This window comes from Apteryx mantelli, chromosome 8 (assembly GCF_036417845.1).
Source record: "Apteryx mantelli isolate bAptMan1 chromosome 8, bAptMan1.hap1, whole genome shotgun sequence".
NCBI lineage: Eukaryota > Metazoa > Chordata > Aves > Apterygiformes > Apterygidae > Apteryx > Apteryx mantelli.
Window position 1 is genome coordinate 30,654,378 of NC_089985.1, and position 21,569 is coordinate 30,675,946.

General features: G+C 42.2%; 1 protein-coding gene across 14 annotated transcripts in view; it reads left to right on the plus strand.

The window, feature by feature from the left end:
• The window catches only part of ST3GAL3 (ST3 beta-galactoside alpha-2,3-sialyltransferase 3), a 197,204-nt gene that overhangs the window by 121,122 nt on the left and 54,513 nt on the right, over window positions 1–21,569 (plus strand). For all 14 annotated transcript variants that reach the window (XM_067301078.1, XM_067301082.1, XM_067301072.1 and 11 more), the window contains one exon: window positions 13,465–13,528. In XM_067301078.1, the coding sequence (XP_067157179.1) occupies window positions 13,465–13,528 (64 nt within the window). The remainder of the gene's footprint in view (window positions 1–13,464; window positions 13,529–21,569) is intronic.

Genomic DNA, 21,569 nt, shown 5'->3' on the forward strand with positions numbered 1-21,569 from the left:
CTCACTTTCGTCTTGTAGCATCTGGTCGTATAATTACTTTATAGTCATGCTACTAGTGGTCTTGTGTAACAAATAGGGAAAATCTATTCAGATGCTTTGGTGATGATCCGCTACGATGCCCTGTCCTCTAGCTGGAGCGTGGTGGCAGAGGCTGCATCTCAGCTACGCCATGGGAGGGCAGGAGTAGTGCTGGTGGTGGTGAGAGAGGGAGTCGGTAGCCCATCCCAGCAGATGGTATATTGCTGTGGGTGAGACAGGCTGCTCACTGTCCTGCATGTGCTGCCACCAGAGGCCTCTGGGTGAATAGTGGCGGGGCGGAAAGGGTATACTCACAGCGGTGACTAGCCACTGACTTTCAGAAGTCTCATTTATTTTCAAGATTACAGATGGCTGGCCTTCCTCTTGGAGTTAAAATAGCTGGTGGAGATGTGTCTGCAGCCCCGATAGGCTTGGGTCTGACAGTCTGTCTCTCTAGCCTTGGAAGCAGGTGTGGCAGTTGTCAGAACAATCTCTGAATAAAACAAAGACTTTACTGACAAATTTGTTCTGGCTTGCATTGATTCCCTTCTTTGCTTTGTATGTGTCCCTGCCTTGTCCTGTCAGTCTCTTGCAGCTCATTAAGCACCTAATTACTGTCCTCTAAATCAACCAGCAGAGTTTGCAGCAGAAACCATAAAAAGTAACAATGGCAGCACAAATGGCAGTGTTATATTGGGCAGAGGAGGGCTCGTTGCCTTTCAACAGGCACACAAGGTGTACAAGGCTAGGGCAGGCTGCCTGCCTGACCAGGGTGGAGATAGGATTTGCAGATTACACATGATGTCAGCTAGACCTAATAAAAATCATTCCATTAAATGGAATTCAAATGGACAAATTCACCAAAAGGGGATGACGGAATGGCTCTGGCAGTCTCCTTCCTGGATTTGTTGCCAGCTTGTATCACCACTGCAATGTTATGTAAATCTGGTGTTTTATATTGGATTTCCTCAGTTAAAAAGAGAAATGAGAAATTGCCATTATTTAAATGGCTGAGAGCTGAAGCCATGGGATGGAAACAGTTGAAACAGTTGAATGGTTGGTGTGTGGTGTGTGTGTATTTTTTTTTTTTTTTTATGGTCTCCTGGGACTATATTTTGTGCCAAGTTTCAGTCTGGAGCAATTTCTGTGTGTGGGAGGGTTGAATTATAAATCACTGTAACCCAGGATTTCTAATGGCTGTGCTGACAGGCTGTGAGTCCTAGCGATGCGAATGGCGCCCTTTCATGTTACACATCACTTGGAATTCTTGTATCAGTCTCCTCTAGCCGACCCGTGGGACACGTTCTGGCAGAGCTGAGTGATTTGATGATGGGATCAGCACCTCATTAGGGCTTTCAGTCAGGGCAATCTAACGATATCCAAACAACTGACCGAGGCAGGCAATGTGGAGATAAGTCACGTGCTTATGCAAGATGAAGGCTATCAGAGCTGGGATGTGCATGGGAAAAAAAGAGAGTAGTCAGGATGGTTGACAAAGTGTAGAGAGACGTGCTGTGTTGGAACAGATGGGGCAGGAGTTTTGCACTGTGCATTAGGAAGCCCTGTCACACTAACGGCTGTGATTTCCAACAGGATTCACACTGTGAAAGGTGTTTGGTATTTATAGACACCGGCTCTAACTGGCTTGGTGACTGGAAGATTTTGCTGAGGACTTTGAATATCACCTAACCTTTTGAAGTTATTGTGATCTAGTCCAAATGCAAAAGGACTTTTTTGTGAAATACAGTTACAGGATAAGCTCACTTAGTCACTCATTTAGTAATACTGCATATTCCAAGAAACTTCTAGAAACTTCTTCTAGGTAGCTTGAATGTACAGAAGTTAGGAAGTCAAGAGATTCTTAGTAGTTTGGAAAATAATCCTCAATTTCTGCTTTCTCTTATTAAAATTTTCCTCTTTTCTCCAGGCTTTTAGCTGAAAGGTTTTAAAATTCATACTCATAGCTGTTTTTCTTTGCTTTATATCTGAAAAAAGCTGAGAGAAGTCCTTTTTCATCCATCACTTGATGTTACTGTTCCAACAAGGAACAATTCCAGCCTTGCAGTCTATAGGAGAAAGGAACTTTTGAGGAGCGTGGTTTATGGAGCTGTACTAATTTGGAGTAAAACCTCTATATAAATTACATGTAGAAGAGTAGAAATGGCTCAGATTTTCAGGACTACTGCTCTTTAAAGGCAACCACATCAAAGAGAAGGCATTATGCTGATCATTTGGATACAGTTCATCAGAGATCTTTATTTTCTTCCCCCTGAAATCTGATTGTAAAGACAGTTCTTCCATCTCCAGATGCTAAATGCTAAAATGTATGCAGTATAACATAGAAAGCTCAATACTCAGCATTTCTTCATGAAAGAATGTTCCTTTTTTTCGTTCATTTCCTGATTTGGCCCCCATTTAGTTTATTAGTGTGGATGTAGCCAAAGTGAGGGGTATCCTTCAGGCACACAATGAAATTAGCCAACTTAAGAGCTGTCGAGAAGATCAAACTGTAACAAGTTGTTGAACTCTAAAAGCTTCAAATGTCAAGATGTCCTGTGGGAGGCATCTCAAACCGCTGAGCACCCTCCCGTGTCCCCAGCTATTGTTTCAGTGTTAACTTGGATGTTGGAGTGCCTCCCGCGTTTCACCATTTGCGAGAGTCTAACTTGCTCTTAGCTATGTTTCTTTCCCAGCACCAGCCAAGCTTGCTCTAGCAGCTTTTTCTGTGAAGAACAAGGAGACCGCAGCAATCTCAACCTGTTTAGCTAGTTATATGGTGGGGTTTTCTGTTTAAATTGAAATTTCTTCTTTTGTATTTACATCCCTTTCTAGCAACTGCTTCTGTCAGCGTAGCTTATGGAGGGATGAATAAGCACATGCTGTCCATATTCTTTCAGAGATTCTCCAGCATGCTTTCAATATTAAATTTGTCAATGAATAAGCAATAGAAACATTGTTTATAGTGTTGGTGAGATTATTAATCACAGAAGGCCTTCTCCCTAAATTTGTCTTTGTAGCTAAAGCAAAAAGAAAGAGTTGTGTGGAAATGAGCAGCAAACAAGACTGAGAAATACCTGACTGTTAATAGGATTTCTCACTAGATATGGCTTAAAGAATGTAAAAGGCTTTCATGAGGAAGAGTAGCTGGTATCTGGCATCCTCTCTGTGTAATGAGGATGGGAGAGTTGCTGCAGTGTTTTTGAACTTAAGCAAAAACATACGGCATAGCATACACTAAAAAACTCAACAAACAAGATCCTGTTGTAATATCTCCTCCATGCATTTAGTCAGTAATTGTGTCATTGCTTAGCAGTAATTATAGGTCTGGTCTTCTACCTTTGTTCCAGCTAGATCATTTTTAGGCAGAGAGGCTGCTTTTTTGGCTCTAAATCGGTTTGTCTTTGGAAGGGATATTTATTTCTTAGGGAGTGACTGTCTTGTCACTATCCCAGAATTTGTATCCCACCAGGGATCCAAAAGCAGTTTCTCCCCACTGTAATGAAGGATATTAAGAACATTTTTGAAGTGCTACAGTTTTATCAAATGTAGTATGTAGTACTGGCCAGGAGACTTAATATTTTCATCTGATACAAGAGGGACATCTGAAATTAGTGATACACTCTATGACAAAGAAATCAAGTCTTCCCAGAGCACCAACCCCAGTAGATGCATTCTGCAATGGTTAATTGTTCTCATACTTGGTTTTATTTGGTTGTTTTCCTTTGTGTGAGTGCTTCTGGGAAGAACTGTAGTTCACTGCTGCTTAGCTGTGGTTTCATTAGTCTCATGGGACAGAGGTCATTCACCTTCAGTGAAAATGTAGAATTTTCAGGCGTGCAAAAGTTGGCATATCAAAATGCTATCGGGAGAAAATCTCTTTTCTTTTCTTTCATGTTCTTTTCTTGCATAGTTTTCTGTCTTCCACACCAGCTTTCTTGGCATGAACAATATTTTATCTTTGAGAAAACATATTTGTTCGGACATCACAACTGAAATTTACAACTGACCTAAAGAAAAACTGTCAGAAAAGTAGGTTTTTCCCAACCTACTCTTCCAGCTCCTTATAGAGGCTGTAGTACTACATGCAAACACCTTCCCTGTCTTTTGACTGAGTGGTCTTGATAATGAGGTTATCTCTTTTCTGCTTTAATTCTTCAACTTTGCCATTATTTTGCTGGCTGCTCTCTGTTGTATGGCTGATTTTCCTACTGTGAGCATTTTGTTCTTCATATGTTCTTCCTTAACAAATAAGCAAGAAGTACGCACATGTATACCTGTTGATTCTGTTCTGAATAGATGTATTAATACAAGATTGTTATTTCTTTTCCAGTTTGATTGAGGCAGATTTCTGAACTGAATTGCACTAGAATTTTACATTTGACCAAAATTGGTAATAGTTGCTGTTATCACATGGGAATATATCTATAAAATTGTTGCTGTTTCCCTGGGGACTCTAGCTGATTTTATAGCCTCAGGAAATTAAATGAGACTTGAGGGCGGGAAATGTTAAACTTTCAGAAGAGGTAGAGGATCAGCTTTTCTTACTGAATAAAGTCTCTCAAGAAGTTATTTTGTGAATTTTGAAGTTAAATCAACACTCACTCTATAACACTCTCTTGATAAAAGTGCAACCCTCTAGTGGAGTCCCTTAGTTCAATCAAAATGGATCCTTTGCTGTTGAATGTGCTTAAAGAATAGTCCCTATCCTGACTTACTGAGAAGGGAAAAATGCCCGAGGGAGATCTCAGACCCAGAGCTTCCAGTTAATTGGGTGACTCTGTATTAAAGTTCTTCCCAGAATTGTTGAAGTGCGATTGAGACATGGATATTAGCCCTGTCTTTTACCTCCCACAGGGAAGAACAGGTATTCTCTTGCTGTTTTGTTTTGACGTGCCACATCTTAATGTTTCTGTAAGACTCGGGAGAAATTGCTGTTATAATTGTTGGTGGGGTTTTTGGCCTTGAAGACATCTCCTGGCCGCTTGTGAAGGGCCATCAAAAATGCAGCAACGAAGGGAAGAACAGCCCTCTTTAACAACTGTATTTGTTTTCCCACTTGTCTTTGGATGACACATTGTGAATCTTTCAAGGTCCATTTTCATTTGGCGTGAGTTAGCCTGTTTCTACAGACTTTATTGCTTCCTGTGCATCTGACTGGAGTTCAGATCAAACTGGTTAATGCAAGATTACTGCAAAATGTTGCCTATTTTCTGGCATAATTGTTTTTTAAATTAATGTTCCAACTCTCCCAGCCCTGGGATTACGTCGGGAACTAAGCTTGTATTCTGAAAAAACAAAATCTTGGTTGTGAATAAAAGCTTGAAAAAATATCCCTGAAGGCTCTAAAACTGTGGTGTAAATCAAGAGATTTTATGTATTTTATTTATATATTGTTTTTAAAAAAAAGACTTTGAGGGCTTTCTGGCACTGAGTTTTCCCAAAACTGTTAGGGAGGGACATGCTTCTTCAGTCTTTTTTCTTGCATTTGTTTTTTGTTTTGGATCTATGAAACACTACATGCGTGTTGTCCTAATAGCATTAAAAATCATCAATGAAAGTATTTGTTTTTAAGTGCTGTTGCTAGTAAAGTATAACTAAAGTAAGCCACCAAAACCTGGCACAGCTAATGACCTTGGGAAACCATTCTCTTTTATTTACACACAAGAGCTGATTTGAGGACAGAATTCTGCAGCTTGTAGTTAATCGTCTTTGAGAGCCAGTTCACATGTTAGCAATGTGCTTCTAAGGCTCAGGAGTCTTTGTAGCTACTTTCTCCTGCATAGACCTCACGTGGAGGGGGAAAAAAGTTAGCTTATTAATAAAAAGAAGTGGTGCAGGAAATTTCAGAGACTTTATCTGTTTTACTCACTGGACTTGCAGCTTCACTAAAATACAAATAAAGCTGCCTGGCTACAGTTGGACATGGTTATTCTGAGAGAGTTGGACAGTTGGACAGTGTGCGCTGTGGGACTTGGATCTGTGACCTCGTGCTGGGCCCTGTGGTGGCAATTCTTGTGTAGAACATCACTCCTCATGCTCCCATGAGGTGCAAAACCTTAAGGAGCAAAATCTTGAAGAAGGCATTTTATACAGGGCTAAACTTTCTGATAATGTAAATAATGTATAAGCTGTTTTTTGCTTACATCTTGTTTAGAAATATTGCAGTTTGTTTCATCCTTAACTTTGATGGAGTTAGGTAGTAATAAACTTATTCTCCTCATGAAGCTGACATGCATGTGGCATTCTGTTATCTTCAGATCAGAAGAGGTTGGCATACTTTAGGGGTGTCTATCAACCTGACTCTAGTCAGTATATTCTCAAAAGCTGAAGCTTATGCTCAGTGCCCTGTGCCAGTGATGGCTAGAGATATGGAGGCTATAGAGATATGGAGATACAAAGATACAGAGTTGACCAACTATAGAGATGGGCTGTGACCATGGCTCTCAGGGCAAACAGGAAGAATTGCAGAGATGCACCGTTCCCTGACCTTAATGCCTGGTATTCAAATACTTAGTGCTGGCAATAAGGATGTATAGACTTGTTGGGTTTTGAGGAATGGCTAGTATGGACAACTCTAAAAATTAGAGCCTCTTCTCTCTGCCATTTAAGAGTGCAGGAACAGCCCAATTTGCTTATTTTTAAGGCAGGCAGAAGGTAGATCTTATGAGATGCCTGCAGTAAGCCCTGTGGAGTGAAAAGGTCTCCATCTTTTTTTAATGATACAAGCAAGAAGCTTATGCATTAGAAACAACAGTGTTAAGTGTTGTTGACATTTACAGTGAAGGTCTCCGCTCTTCCACATAAATAACAGATAAAAATGCTAAAATTCAGACTTAGGCTGGTTCTAACTGTGTGGTCACTGCCTGCCTAATTTCTAACTATTTACTTTTAGTTTTTCCAAATGTCTGAAAATTTCAGGGTCAACTTGAAGTCAAGATGTACTTGAGTTCAGAGAAATCATGCAGTCCTGAATTGCATTTGAATCTTCCAATGTTATAAGGAAGAGCTGATAGAATATGTCATGATAACTCAGGGTTCTTAGATAAATGTAGTCAACTCCTACTCTAGATGGGAGGAAATGTGCAGAGGCATATTGCTCTGTGTAATAGTACAGTGTGCATAGTGGTTGATAGACAAATGGGTTAAATGATCTTCCTCTTTCCCCAATAATCTAAATTCTCTGTGACAAGAAAAACTATAAAAAATAGAAACGATGGCTATGAAAAACTGTCATAGGTTACCTGCCCTGGTAATGTATTCTTTATTTAATAATGGGGAGAAGTGGGGATGAAAATGCTGGGTTTTGATGTTCATTTCCTTAGTTTATCATTAAAGAATAGCAGCAGACATATGTGAAGAACATGTAGGCCAGAGGATTATTTGAAGATGAAAGCCCTTGCAGAGGGCTCCTTGTCTAGCAGTCCAGGGCCTTATTCTATTCCTAGCTATGTCACTTAATTCCATTGTGACCTTCAGTAAGTTTGGTTGGAGTATAATGACATTTACTGCTCTCAAAAGTGAGGAGAGCAGGTGGAGGACCTGAGGGAGTGAATTCAAGAATATGTATATTTATATATATTTATATATATTTATTTTTATGTATGCATGCAAATATATGTATCACATGATGGTCTTTGACCTGAAGGATTGTATGAAAGCCACATATTTTTACTGTTGGTATAAGTTCAGGTGCCTAATATTTTGACTAGAGTTAAACAGCACATACATGAGATAGATCCAGGGAGCACAGCTGCGCAAGATGTAGTGTTTCTATGCCTAACATACGGATGGTTTGAGGTAAGCAGAACCACTGCAATATGAGGTGCTCTTTCTGATGTAAGATACTGGAGCTAAAACAGATAATGGGCTAGCAGTGACAGGCTGCAGCACCTAGCCAACAGGTGATGACCCTGTTGGGAAAGGATTGAATGAGTTTTGATGAGATAGTTCACCATAAACTACTAAAGCATGGGAGACAGAAGGCAGCCCTTGGAAGATGTGGACCAGTTACTAGAGAAGAGCTCAGTCTGTGCAAAAAGGTGGCAGCACTCTGCTCATGCGGATAACCTCTGTGCCACAAGTACCCAACCAAGAAATCCTGTGCTTGAGCATTGCCACAAGGAGCTAATGATGGCTGGAGAGGTAGGGGTGCGTTTCTGGTGCTTCTGTGTATCTAGAGACCTTACTCTGTGTCTGCTTTATGTTCCAAAACCCCACTGTAGTGGGCTGATGTTGTCTTGCCTACTGATTTGGGATTTAAATAAAGAATCTCATTCTGTTTGGATGGAGAAGCTTTAGGCACAGTCCTGAAAAATGAGTGTCTTGCTGAGACAGCTTTGGGCTCACTGACTGTGCCATCCAAGGAGCTGCAGAGATGCAGGTAATGAGTCACTGACTTGTTGGGAAATGACAAAAACAAAATGATTCTCATGCAGCTCGGTGCTGGGGAGTGGCAGGGGCCCCCATCAGCTAAGTGGGAGACCCCTCTTGACTTGCACTGCTCTTTAAGCTGTACCAGTGGGAAGCAAAGAATCAGGAATCATAAACAGGAGCAACTGGACAAAAGGGCTATTCCTGTGATTTGTTCTCCTTGTTCTTTGGTGTCATGCACTGGGCTTTGCCTCCCTGTGTTGAATGAAGGAACACACTCCTCTGGCTTCCTTGAGAGATGAATCACAGGCTGTTAGGCAGACCAGGGGTGAACTTGTATTATTTTAACTTTTATTTTTGTACAGAAGTTGGTTGACATGGTCTGTTCTGTAGGACATGCAAAATCACAGAAATAATAGCAATTGAGGTGTTTATGCCAACATCCTCTGTAGGATGTAGGTTCTCATTTGTGGGACTTTTCTCCAGGGGAAAAGTCCACACTGAGTTGTATTCCAGTCCCAAGACAGCAAACATCTGTAGCCCTAAGGATGTCTATTCTGCCCTTGCCATTTAACATTGCTGTTTGACTACAGACTGGAAGAAGGGGTTAACATTGGTAATTTCTGCCTCGACTCTCACGAGGCTGAATAGGAAGAACAGTACACAGGAAGAGGCATTGCTGTTGAGTTTACTCAGCCTTCAGGAAGTTTCCAGATTTGTGGCCACTGAATGGCTGTAGGATGATTAGTGCGAGATGAGTTTGATGTTTGAATTCAGCTTCCAGCGGGAAGTTTGTATTTCACAAAACAACCTGTGGGGTTGCTTGTTTGGCAGTTAAGAAGAGGCCAAAGATAGAATGGCTTTAAAGGCTGAATTCACCTTTTATCCCCACTGGTCAGGGGAGGGGAGTGGCAGGAAGAAGTGTGTTCACAAGTAGCTGAGTCTCTTCCAGGCTGGAAACAGTCCTCAGAGAATTAGAGACCTGTTTGACTAGGGCTGTGTCTCCTGAGCTGGCTGTGTGCCTGGGCCCTGGAAGTGATAGTGGTGAGTGCATGCACACCTGCTGCCTGTAACAGGAAGGATTTTTTTCTTTGTAGCCTTCAGAACATGTACGCTCAGGCCCCTTCTGGCTCCTCCTTGATGCACTGGTGCACAAGGCAGAGCACATCCACCACCGTGTCTGTTCTTCTCACTTGCCAAGCAAGAGAGAAGTTGTGGCTAGGCAGGCATTGTGTCTGCATCCATGCCATGGTTTCTTCACAACCTGGGTAAACCATCTACAGAAAAAACACAAATTGTTTGCATAGCTGTTGCTGTACTAGAACAATCTTGCTTTTAAGAATGGGTTCATGTTAAAGGAAGGCCATACTCAGCTGGTGCCTTTAAAAAAAAAAAATTTTTTTTTTAAAGATTGGTGGAGAAAACGTGATGATTATGAGGAACAAAATGTGCTCCCCTGACACAGTGATTTTGGATTGCTCTGAGTCCTTCATTCTTTGTTGTGTTCGGTGCAAGTAGGTCCCAACTGCTAGCTCCATCCCTCTCCCTTGAGACTATGCCTACCCCAGAGAAACTCATTGCCCTAGATATCAGCTGTTCCCACTATTGTCCCATCCAAAGGGAGGTGTTTTGTGAATGAGATGCAGCATATGAGGTTTCTGTTGGAGATCAGATTTGCTGCTAAAACAGATACTGATTTAGTATAAATGATTTAGAAGTTTAGCATCTTTCTGCCACTGTCCTATAGTGCAGTTTTTGAAATCTGTCCAGAAGCTGCTGCATGGAGATAGCACGTGTCAGTTATTGCCTAGATCATGGGGATCATGTTGTGCATGCATTGGTGCAGTCTTACTGGTTCAGGTCTTGAAGACTTGGCCTTTCTTTTTATCCTTGCAAAACACATACCCTGTCACTGGTAACAGAGAGGAGTTTTTCTTTTAGCATTTGTAACACGCTCTGGCACCCGTTATTGTCGCTCAGTATGTTGGTATACAAGGCAGAGTATGCTCAGCACTCCTTCAGTTTCTCACTTGCCCAGGAGAAAGAATGCTTCATAATTAACTTTCATATGAGTCGTTTGATTACCTGGTGCCTGACTTTTTTTAGTCATAATCTGGACATAAACACTGCTTTGTTTCCTCCAGGCAGCCATCTGTGATAGTGGTCTTTGCCATAATGATTCCAAGTAACTCTCCACCTTTACCCAGCTGTGGTGAAAGATGCTGCCAGTGGTTCCTATTGCAGGTATCTTCGTTATTTTTGTTCAAGGCCACGTGTCAGCCACGGGAGCATCTGCTGATCTTTCAAACCTTGCCCCAGAAGGTTCAGAAGTTCCTTCCGAAGGAGGTCTTGGCCTTTACTTGCATCCTGGTGCTGGGCAAGACACCAAGTATCATATCAACAACAGTAATGTCCAATTCTTGAAGAGCTTCAGTTCCATCAAAAAGATCCAGTGCCTCTTCCCTGCCCAGGCCATTAGCTTGCCCTCTTAGTACTTGTGGTTCGTGCTCCTGACTTCCAGTGAGGATGTTAGACTAGACAAATTGGCACTGAGGGCATCTGTGCCCCCTTCATACCTGGTGCAAGTCAACACTTGGCAGTGAAATAATGTCATTTATTGAGCTTCAGCAGTTTTGGATGCTAACACTCTGATGTGTGCAACTTCCAAACTCTTGGATGCCATATATTAGTCTGTGGGGGCTGCTGAAGAGATTTATCCCTTTGGGCTATTCAGAGTCTGTACTGAATGTCTGATATTGTTGTTTGTTTTGTGTTTTCTCTCCAGATGATGGGTATAGGAAGTATCCCCATCCCAAATGCTGCAGTATCCAGTCCTGAAGTAGTCATGTTTAATTTGTGAAAGTTCTCCAATTAGCTGGCAAGATGAGTAAAATGGAATTATCCGAGCGCATTAGGCATCTGTATTTAGTGTGCTTTTTAATATAGTATGACAGTAGGCCTCCAAGTAGTGCGTGGTGTTACTTGTTGGGTGGTGGAATGAACCTGGCACAAGGAAAGCTTGGTAGATGGGAGGCTGCAGCCCTTGAGATGCAATCCTTTGATCTTTTTTTCTGGGAGAGTATGTGGGAAAACAACCACAGTAACATATACTGTCCAGTAAAAGCGTATGAGACAGGCCAAGGAGAGGACTGTGGCATAGTGCCATTAGAGGTCACAGCAACCTACTGCTGTTGCAGAAGACTCAGAAATAGCATTCCCTTTGGAGAGGGAGTCTGCTGCCAATATGGCAGAAGGAATCCTTCAAATGAAGGAAAATGAAACAAAAGCACTTTTTTGATAGCAAAATAAGTTGCTTTTACCCTATAAATAGCCTCTTTTCCTGCCCTACTCCAAAGTGCGATCTTCTGAAAGTAATCACAGAACCCAGCTTGTCACAGTGGTTGGCCGGGGCCATCAGTAATGCCGTGTCGAAAACAATCCCAAATCTACAAGTAACTCTCAGAGGTTTTCTGTCCGTCGCCTTTGCTCCCCTGCCTTGTGTCTCACCAGTTTGTTTTCAGGTTCTAAGTTTCGTGGCATATGGCCTGTCTCCAGCTTCTGTGTCTATCCCACACCCTCAGCCTGCGGTTTCTACGGAGTAATGTCATGCAGGTAGTAAATAAGAACAGAACTCCTTATTTTAATAGGACTCCCCTAATTGTGCCAAATGAAGTAAGGAGTGTCTGTTAGGCAAATTATTTTATGTTCTTTATAGACAGTCACTGGAGATCAATCTTTTTAATGTTGCAGAATCATTTTTAGTCTTTATTAAATAAATGAGGTTTATTCACTCCTTTAAACTGGTTGTTCCCAAAGAACTTTTGAACTAATCGGCCAATACCCTCAGGGGGATGGTATGGTAGATATTTATAATTGCATGAAGAGGGTGGAAAGGGATTGATTGTTCAGTCTTTTGCAGTGTAAATGTAGCTAGTAGAAGCCAGGCTCAAACCCAGGAAAAGGAAATGATTGAAAGTCTGTATGTATCTGGGGGGATACTGGTTGAGCTCATAGATGAGAAATCACAGAGTTGCCAGATGCATAGAAACTCTGCCTTGCTCATGAACTCCCTGGTTTGAAAATAATTAAAAGCCGAAAGAGTATTTCGGGAAAGTATTATATCTGTTTGCCTTGTTCTTCTGCTCTTCCTTGGCATTTGCTTAAGGCCATGGTTAGAGCCAGAATTTGGAGATAGATGGACCTTTTGTCTGACCCAGTACAGCCATTCTGGAGTTATTGGTACATTTGTAAAACCAGACTAGCCAGAGTGTTGCTGCCTCTTGGCCCTGGGCAGAACATGGTGAAGGAGTTTGGAGCTTTGTAGGGGAGAGAGGTGGAGAAATTTAAGGACAAAGGACAAAATCTAGAAGGAAGCAGACACTGCAATTTCCATAGGTTATAGAATTATTTGTGTATGATCATTGTACTTCTGTAATTTAATAAATTTAATTTGGATGCATTTCTACCTTTGCATAACTTGTACCATCTGGTTGCTGCATTGTTCACTGGCTATTGATTTAGGCTGTGGTTCCATGGGCATTTCTTTAGGCAGCTGTGATGATTTAATTAGATTCTGCCAGGAGAAAAGCCAGACTGAGGAACTGAACCTAAGCTAAAACTAACCCAGCACAATAAAAAGGATTAATTTTAACCGGAATCTGTTCCTGTGTCCAGTTTACTGCTCAGCTGCCTAAATACTTGTATGAAAGTGAGCACTGACAGTGGCATTAGCTTTTTCATCCTGAAGTGTTTGTAAAACTGTAATGTCAGGGAAGTGGGTGCAAAACCACTGCCTTAAACTGTACTAGATTTTTCCCTTTCACTCTTTCTGCTGGGGTAAGCAGTAACAATAAGTCACTTGCACCATTTACCACAGGTACTGCATACCTTTGCAGTTCATATGTAAAGATCATTGCCCAGAGAAAATAGAAATTTGTAAGTTTAAGTGTTTATTCCTAAAGTGAACCTTGTTTCAGTTCCTCGGGGTAACTACTTCAGACTGCTTGACACCACTTTGTTTTTCGTCTCCATTACAACTAAGAACTTCTTCCTAATGTCTTCTTCCTTTCTCTCCAGATAATCTGATCAAAGCCATCCTGTCAGCAACCAAAGATTACCGCCTAACTCCAGCTCTTGACAGGTAAGATGAGACCTTTCAGAGTAGAAGGAATAATAGTGATTATTTTCCGCATGGCCTAAATAAATTTTGCTAGAGATTGGCTGTGCTTTAGGGGCAGATCAGGAGCTGAAAACAGAGTCCTCTTTCCAGTTAGTCTGTAAGCTCTGGAAGCCTTTGTCAGGTCAAACATAAGAGGAAAAAAGCTTTTACTTTCGACTTTTTTCTAGGCTTTTATTTAATACGGTGTCACAATATAGCCTATTGCCTATTTTTCAAATAAGTAAATAGCAAGTTTTCAATAAATGCATTATTCTTTTTCAGCCACTCTAACAAAGCAACAAGATCACAGGAAACTCTTTAGAGGGAAAGGAGGGACTGGCTTGTTTTAACAATGTTTTACTAATACTTCGCTCTTAAAGCAGAAATGTGTGATTGTGTTGGCCAAGCCTGTGTCATGATTTGCTAGCAGTTATCCTGGGTCCTGAGGTATTTGAATTGAAGCTCTTTTGATTTTTTTTCAGTTCTATTGTAAAACTTGCTTCAAAAACTCACTGACATATTTATGATTAGCTTCACAATGATAGATGTGTAGTCTTTTCCATCCTTGCTTTTCCTTCCTTCCTTCCTTCCTTCCTTCCCTCCCTCCCTTTGCCCTTCAGTTTTGGTTTAGTGCCACCTCCTGGATTAGAGGTAGTTCTTTTCAGAAGCTGTCAGAGGCTTTTATTGGGACATGAGATCTTTTCAAAGTCCTGGTGCAGTTCCTTTTGAAGCAGTGGTCCTTCCCTGAACCCAGGCTAACAGCAAAGCTCCTGCTTTCCAAACATGTTGTTTTAATTTCCTGGCCCAGCTCACCTTCTGCCCACTTTTCCATGACCAAGTTCATAAGCTTTTCTAGCCTTTCCATAGCTCTCCGCATCTCTCATGTCAATGATAGAGCTTGTCCACTGTAATTGGAGTTGGGAGTTGCTCTCAGTGTGAAAGTTTATTCTTAGTTCTTTGCAATCCATGTGCTCATTTAAGTTGCTTTGAGATTGTATAGCCAGAGAGGGCGTTGTAGGTACTGTCAGCAGTGCCAGATAGGGTTAGCCTTCAGAGTTTGGATCCATTTGAGAAATGATGTCCAAAAGGCAAATTTGCTTTACAGATGACCTTGTTAGAGACTTGCACACAGCTGAGTCAGCTATTCAGGGTTTATCTCAGCTCTGGTTAAAACTTTAATGTGTTTGAAAATCCACGTATAGACTCTTTCAGAAGTTTGTTCATGGGATATTAGTGTTAATGACATAGAGGAAAGGTGGAAGATTCTTGCAATCAGACTTCATGTAATTGTGACTCTTGCTGCTTACCTTTTTTGTGAGTAGTGGAAAGGGTTTGTTTGAAGTTACTGGGTCATTTCCCAGGAGGTTGTGATATATAGCCACTCTAGCATGAGCTACTCACATTGTTTTCTCATTCTTCATAATGTTTTTAGTACAGAGATAGGAAATTTCTAACACTCAGGCCTTTGAAATGTATCATATGTTTAAAACCCCTGAGATACCAAATATGGAGGAGAATAAAGAACAGGTTAGAAACATATTTCAGAAGTGTTATGGTATCAAGCTTTGGTGTCTGTGCCTGTAAACACGCAGATACCTTTGGGAAATACTGTTCCACAGGAACTTCTGTGATAAGTGCAAGCAGTGATGTTGCTTGTGTAGCATATGTTCCTTATACCAACCTGAAACACAAGTATGGGAAGCTCAGGGTCCCTGTTGAAGTTGTGCAACCTGTGCATGTTGGCACGCCCATGGTGCAGGGTGCTTGGCTGAGGCCAAGCAGCCCTCAGATACTGTTGAAGAAGGGTTAAGGATATCTTCTGAGTTGATAGGAGTAAATGAATTGCTGGTAACTGCTATCATCTCTGTAGACTGTTTCCCCAGTTCTGTGGGACAAATGGGTCGCATCATACATCTCTGTCTCCTGGGCAGCACATGCTCCTTTCCTCAAATGAAGTGAAAGTAATTTAAGACTCGTTTCTCATGTCTCCTGAGCCAGCCTTTGATGATGATGACAGCTAGATATGCACACTCTTGTCTATTTGATTCCAGCTGCTGCATACACTGCTGACAGCTGAATATCTCCCATAGTCCTACCAAGCGAGCAGGTCTTAGAGAGGAAAGATCGAAGCTGGTGTGGGAGGAAGAGACAAGAAAGGCTTAGGGTAGCAAGCCTTGAAGGGAGAGCCTAAAGCAGTAGGTGGATGGAATTACAGCAGATGGGTTATTACAGAGGAGGGCTTGGGGCACTGTAGGAGGTGGTATGGGTATCTCAGTGCTGTTCTTGGAAACCTTCTTGACAAGTAGGGCATAGATGAAGACTTGGGTGTGCTTCCTAGATGGTGGTTCTGCTGTGATCGCTTGATGAATTGCAGCGCTGGCAGCAACGGATGTCTGCTCTTCTGGATTTCAGAAGAGCTGGTGGAGCTCTTAGCTCTTCTTCATCTTATCTCAAGCCCAAAGGTGGAGCCAACAGTTCCTCTCTGTGGTGGCTCTTGTGTGCTAGGAGCAGGGTCTTGAGGTTCTGATCTTTCCTTTACTGCTCCCTAGTCAGGGACAAAGTCCAGACCTCCCTGCTTTGCTCACTCCTTGGAACAACGGGAGGGGGACTTGAGAGCTGAAAAAAGGCTTTGTATTTGGAGTGCAGAAAAGATGAATTCAAAGAGAAGTGGGAGAGAAGGATTTAGCTCTGAGGGTTATTAGTCATGGGAAATGTTAGGGTCCTCCATTTTACTTTCTAGTTCAGATGTGTTTTTTCTGGAGGATGCTTTTGGCAAAGACAAGCTATTGGCTCCATATAGGAACAACAAGCTGCTGCTTAATGGCTTGTGATGTACCAGGTGTCAGACTAGAAGATCTTATGAGCCCTTCCGTTTCTAGGCTCCCTGAAATCTAGTAAGTTGATCCTAGCAGTAGGAGAAAAGCTCCAGGTTTAGCTTCTCCGCAGGATGGAGTTACACCAATGTTTTCTCTGTGGGCGAAGCCAGTTTAGAAAGTTACCATTGCTGCTGCTTCCTGCTCTCAGGCTGTAGTTTGAAGGGGGGATCTAAACTGGGTCACTGAAATGATTCCAATTTAAAAGTTTTTTCTCTTAACCCAGGTCATTTCAGTGTCCTGGTTTAGAGAGCTCCCCTCCCACTAAAAAGTTGCACTGACATAGCATGGGAATTGCAGCATGGGAGGGAGAGGGCCAAGGATGGGTGGGGAGGGTGAGCGCTTCTGAATCTATTGAAGCAAATGTTCATGTAACCACATGCTGAGCGCAGCTTTCCTGGGGGAAGGGTGGGAGAAGCAGGGGAGGTGAGGTCAGAGCAGTGCGTGAGAGCATAGGAAGGAAAGAGAGGATTAGAGTTGTATAGCGGGGGATCTGCAGAGAGCATTCAATCTTGTCCCCACCCAAGCTTTTCCAGCTCTGGCCTCCTTCGCAAAGCTCCCCATTCTGAGATGCTACCTTCACATACCTCCCAGAAGCCCTGGAAGTGACCTTGTTTGCTTGATTATCCCTGTGCCAAAAGGGCATCCTGATGTACCTTTCCTGACACAATGTACCAATGTGGTGCTGAAATGAGGCAAACTCGATCCTTCCAGGTATGCGTACATGTGCGTACACCTTTCATCATCACAAAACAGCTTTGCCAACTCGCTATAACTAATCCCTCCATTGTGAGTAGAGCTATGTTAATAACTAGCAGCAGCTGGAGGGCATGTGAACAAATGCTGTGGTTCGTGTCTGTAACACGGTGCAAATGACGCCGTGCTTTCTTAGTTGTTGTTCATGTCTCCTTGTTATGGCACCTTCTTGTTGAACTGCTCATCTTGTTGAACTCCAGGGCAGGAGACAGGTAAAGTTGCACTTGTGTTTGTGAGGGTAGTTACAACTCTGGTCTGAGTTTTTCTGGAGAAGATTGGAGCTCAAGTGGACTTTCTCTGGAAAGTGTCCTCTTCCTTCAGTGCCAGCATATCTTTCTCCCTAAAGCAAATGCTGACGGCCTCTTGCCTTTGACGTATCAGAGTTCTCTTGCCCACTATTGGCTTTTCCAGGCCTGTTTCTATCCCTGACATTTTTGCTGCTTCCTTTAGTGTCTCTTCTGGTTTCCTGCCCCTCATTCTGCATATTGCTCAGGGCTTGGTTTCTAGTCTTCCAGGTCTCTTGCTCGCTGGACTTGAGTGTTTTCTTGATTTCAGTTTAAATTTCTGTGGTGATGACTTGTAAATTTCACAAGAAATACACAAAATGATCATTCAGATTTTTATTTTTATATTGTTTTGATGTGGTGATGAAGGCAAACCGTGAGTTTGAGCTTATAACTGAAATGAATCTTTACTAAAACAGTGTATGAACTAATGAATGAGGAAGGAACTTGGTAGAGCAGGAGAGGAGTGTGTTCCCTTCTGCCTCAGGTTGCTAGCACCAGTTTATGTAGCAGCAGCCAGATCAAACCAGAACATGTTAAGCCTCCCAAAGCACCAGTTCCCCTTAAGATTTTTGTTTTGTTTTGTTTTTTTAATATTCTGTTATATCTTTACCCAAAGCCCACAGTTCCAAAGTTGTGTAAAGGAAAGCTTTGTGATTTTTCTTTTTTTTCCCCCAACAAATCCCTAAAGCACTTTAATAAAGGAGGAAGAGGAAGTAGCAATTGATACAATGCATACATGTGTTTACAGTGCTATATTGTTCAAGAAGATCAGTGTGAATCACGGTTTTCGTGTAGATGAGCTCAGACCTCTCTGAGTATCTGTGTCAGAGGCTGCACATCTGGCTCAGGCTCTCAGCTTAGGGCTTTGGGGGCTCTTGTGGGGAAAGTCCACGACCCGCCTTCATACCACCCTGGTAGCAAACTGGAACCTGGGCTGTGTCCAATGTGCTTCAGTACTTGAGCTCTTCTGGTAAGGAAATATGGCTTTGACGTACTATGTAAACATGCAAAAAGGTGTTTGCACATCTCTTTGTGGAGAAACAATTGAGCTGTGTAACTGATCTTGCATGGTGCATTTCTTTAGCCAGAAACTTGCCTGAAGCTAGCAGTGACTTTGCCGGTTTCCTGCGCCAGTGCTCAGTCACCATCAGGCAGTGCTCATGATGGAGTCCAGCTATGCCGGGGCTGAGTGTCTGAACTTCTGGTCGGGATGTGAGGTCAGGTACCTGACATCCCTGCCAGATGTGTCCCTTTTGCAGTGGCAACAGGGCTGTCTTTCTGCCTTCTCACTGTTCCACAAGGTGATTGCTAAAGCTGGTGAGACCAAGGCAGATCACCCTTCTGCTTCTGTCCTGATCAAAAAGTCCTGGCTGCTGAGACTTACTGTGTGTGCCTGACATGCAGAACCCAGGCAAAGTCCAAGACTGACCATGTCTTCATCATGCACATCTGAGGAATGATTTCTGCAGCTGAATACTGCCTTCTGGGTGTGCAGCAGAGATGTCAGTCTGTGTGATGACAGTATGCAAAGTACTTTTGAAAGAAAAGAAAGCAATTAGAACGTGAAAGATATGACCTTAGTGTCAATAAGATACTAATGAAAAATCTATGATCTGCAGGTTTAAAGACAGAGGAGAAGGTATTTAAATATATCAGGACCAGCAGGGTATAACAGTGGTTCAGACATGATAACCATCTTTGCCCAGCTTCAGTTATGACAAAAAGAGGCAGAACAATTCAGTTAACTATTTGTTGTTCTTTTTTTATAGAAATAGAATGAGGCTGTCCCATTTTGCAGCAACAATGAAATATTTTGTGCATTTTTATCAGTAACTGTGAGGATATTAAATGACAATTGTATATATTTTTAAATCAGTAAGTACTGAATAGTATTTAAGGAGTTAAGTAAGGAGTTCTTTGTATCGTTAATGTTCGCTTTTTAACACCTTTTGAAATGTTAGATAGAACAACAAATGTTGTGCTATTCTTAAAGAAATACATGTGATGACAGAGGTAACTAAGTTGATTAGCTTGGTTTTGCAGAAAAAATCCTGAAAATTTTGATCTGGAACACAGCGAGGATGGTAACATAATTGATGTTGGTTAGCTTGGGTTTTATGGAAACGAAATCTTGTCATGCAGATGTGATATTTTTGAATTGAACTAAAAGACTGATAAAGGCAACCTTTTTAAGATAGGTATCTGTTATTTGTCTCAGTCCAGCATTTTATTATGATTTTTATATGACATCATTGTAGATGTATCCTGTTCCTAAAAAGCTGATATGTCACACAGCTTTAAAAAGTTATTGTCAGGGTTGGGAATTAATCCTGTAGTGACACTTCTAGTATAATCCTGCTGGAAGGTATTCTCAATGGTTACTAGTGATCTGGAGGAAATACAAAATTACTCTAGAAAAATTTGCTAGGACCAAAGACCAGGATAGTAGGGAGTAGGAGGGCCTGATCAGTCTGGACCTCATTTGAGCAGCGCATTCCTTAATGGAGCCAAATCAAAAGCCTGGCATCTCAGAGGTGAGAACACAGGCCATGCTTATAAGATGAGGATTATGTTCTGCAAACCAATGACTATAAAAAGAGCATCAAACTGATGTATATAAAATTCCCATATAAAAGGGACCCTGCTTTGAGCAGCATTAGCTCCGCATACTGGTGTTCCAGAGTCAGTGCTTCAGCAATTTTAGGAGAAGTTGAAAATGGTTTAGAGAGATCCTGCAAGTGTGACTCAAGATCTAGGAGAGTTGCCATACTGCAAGAGATGTGATGAACTTGCTCCACTTGGTCAAGAGAAAATTAAGAAGGGGCTTTGAGTCTTCTAGTACTGGGTGGGAACAGGGCCATTAAAAGAGGCTGATGGAAGGGCTTTGGCTGGCAGAACTGGTTCTTCTACCTTATACATAGAGGCTGATGCTCACCAGTCTCCTGACTGATTATCCACCCAGAGGCAGATGTTTACACCCAGTGGTTTGTCAGTGGGTGGATCACATGCAGATGTGGAAGGGACTGCTGACAGTAGATGGTGCTTTAATTTAGCAGAACAGGGAAGAATGCGATTAAGTGGTCTGAGGCTGAAATGAACACATCTGTGTTTAAACTTGGTAAAAGTTAGCACCATAACAATACGAAGGGAAGGAAGAGAGGAGAGTCTCCATCACTTGTAGCCTTTGGATTTCAGCAGGATATTTCTCTGAAAAACGGTCATGGCTCAGAGGCAAGTGGAGAGAGATATTCCACCATTTCACCCAGCGGCATGTTCTTTAGGAGGTCACACTAGCTTATCGTAATCATCCGAACAGCCTATTGTCATCTGAAACTTCACCTAGCCAGAACTGAGCTATGCATTTTTTCCTCCTGCAGCCCTATTTCCTTAAAGTTTTTGACAAAGCTGTTGTCATGTCTGTCACTCAGGTACATATATTTGGGACTGATTCTTTCCCTTCCCTTCTTGCCACAATATGCAGGCTGCTTGAATCAAGTCTTTACTCTGCTTTCCTCCTGTCACCAGAACTATAACTTTTCTATGCCATTGTCTAAGGTTCTTTCTGTATTGCCCGATTTGCTTATCACAAGTATCCACACCTCTTTGGTCTTAGAGACACAAGCACTGGACTAATATGACTATCTTCTTGAGGAGATCTTTTCTTTTGGAAAGCATGGGTGCTGCAGAGTACCTTTACCTAGGCTTGGGAAGCTGTTTCTGAGTGTTTCTTGGGTGCTAATTTTGTGCATATCTCCAGCTAATGGTTCTGTCAACGGGGTAAGCCTCAGTGGCTTAGCTGAATTTTTAAAGTGTACTCCAGCCTCGCTCTGAAAAGACAGACTCCACATAAACAGAGCTTCCCTCATGCTGGCTCTTCAGACTGATCACAGCAAGGCCAGAGGAGAGCGTAGAAGAGACCAGTCAGCTGTGCCTGGGACCAGGAAGGCCGCCTAGCCCAGAGATCCGCTCCAAACAACTGATTGTCTTGGACCCTTTCCGAAAAAGGCTCTGCAGACACGTATTCCCTCAGTGAACTACCAGAGATGGAGGCACGTTGCCAGAAGAACCAGCTGCATTTGGGATTAGATGGTTGGAAAGAAGTCCTCT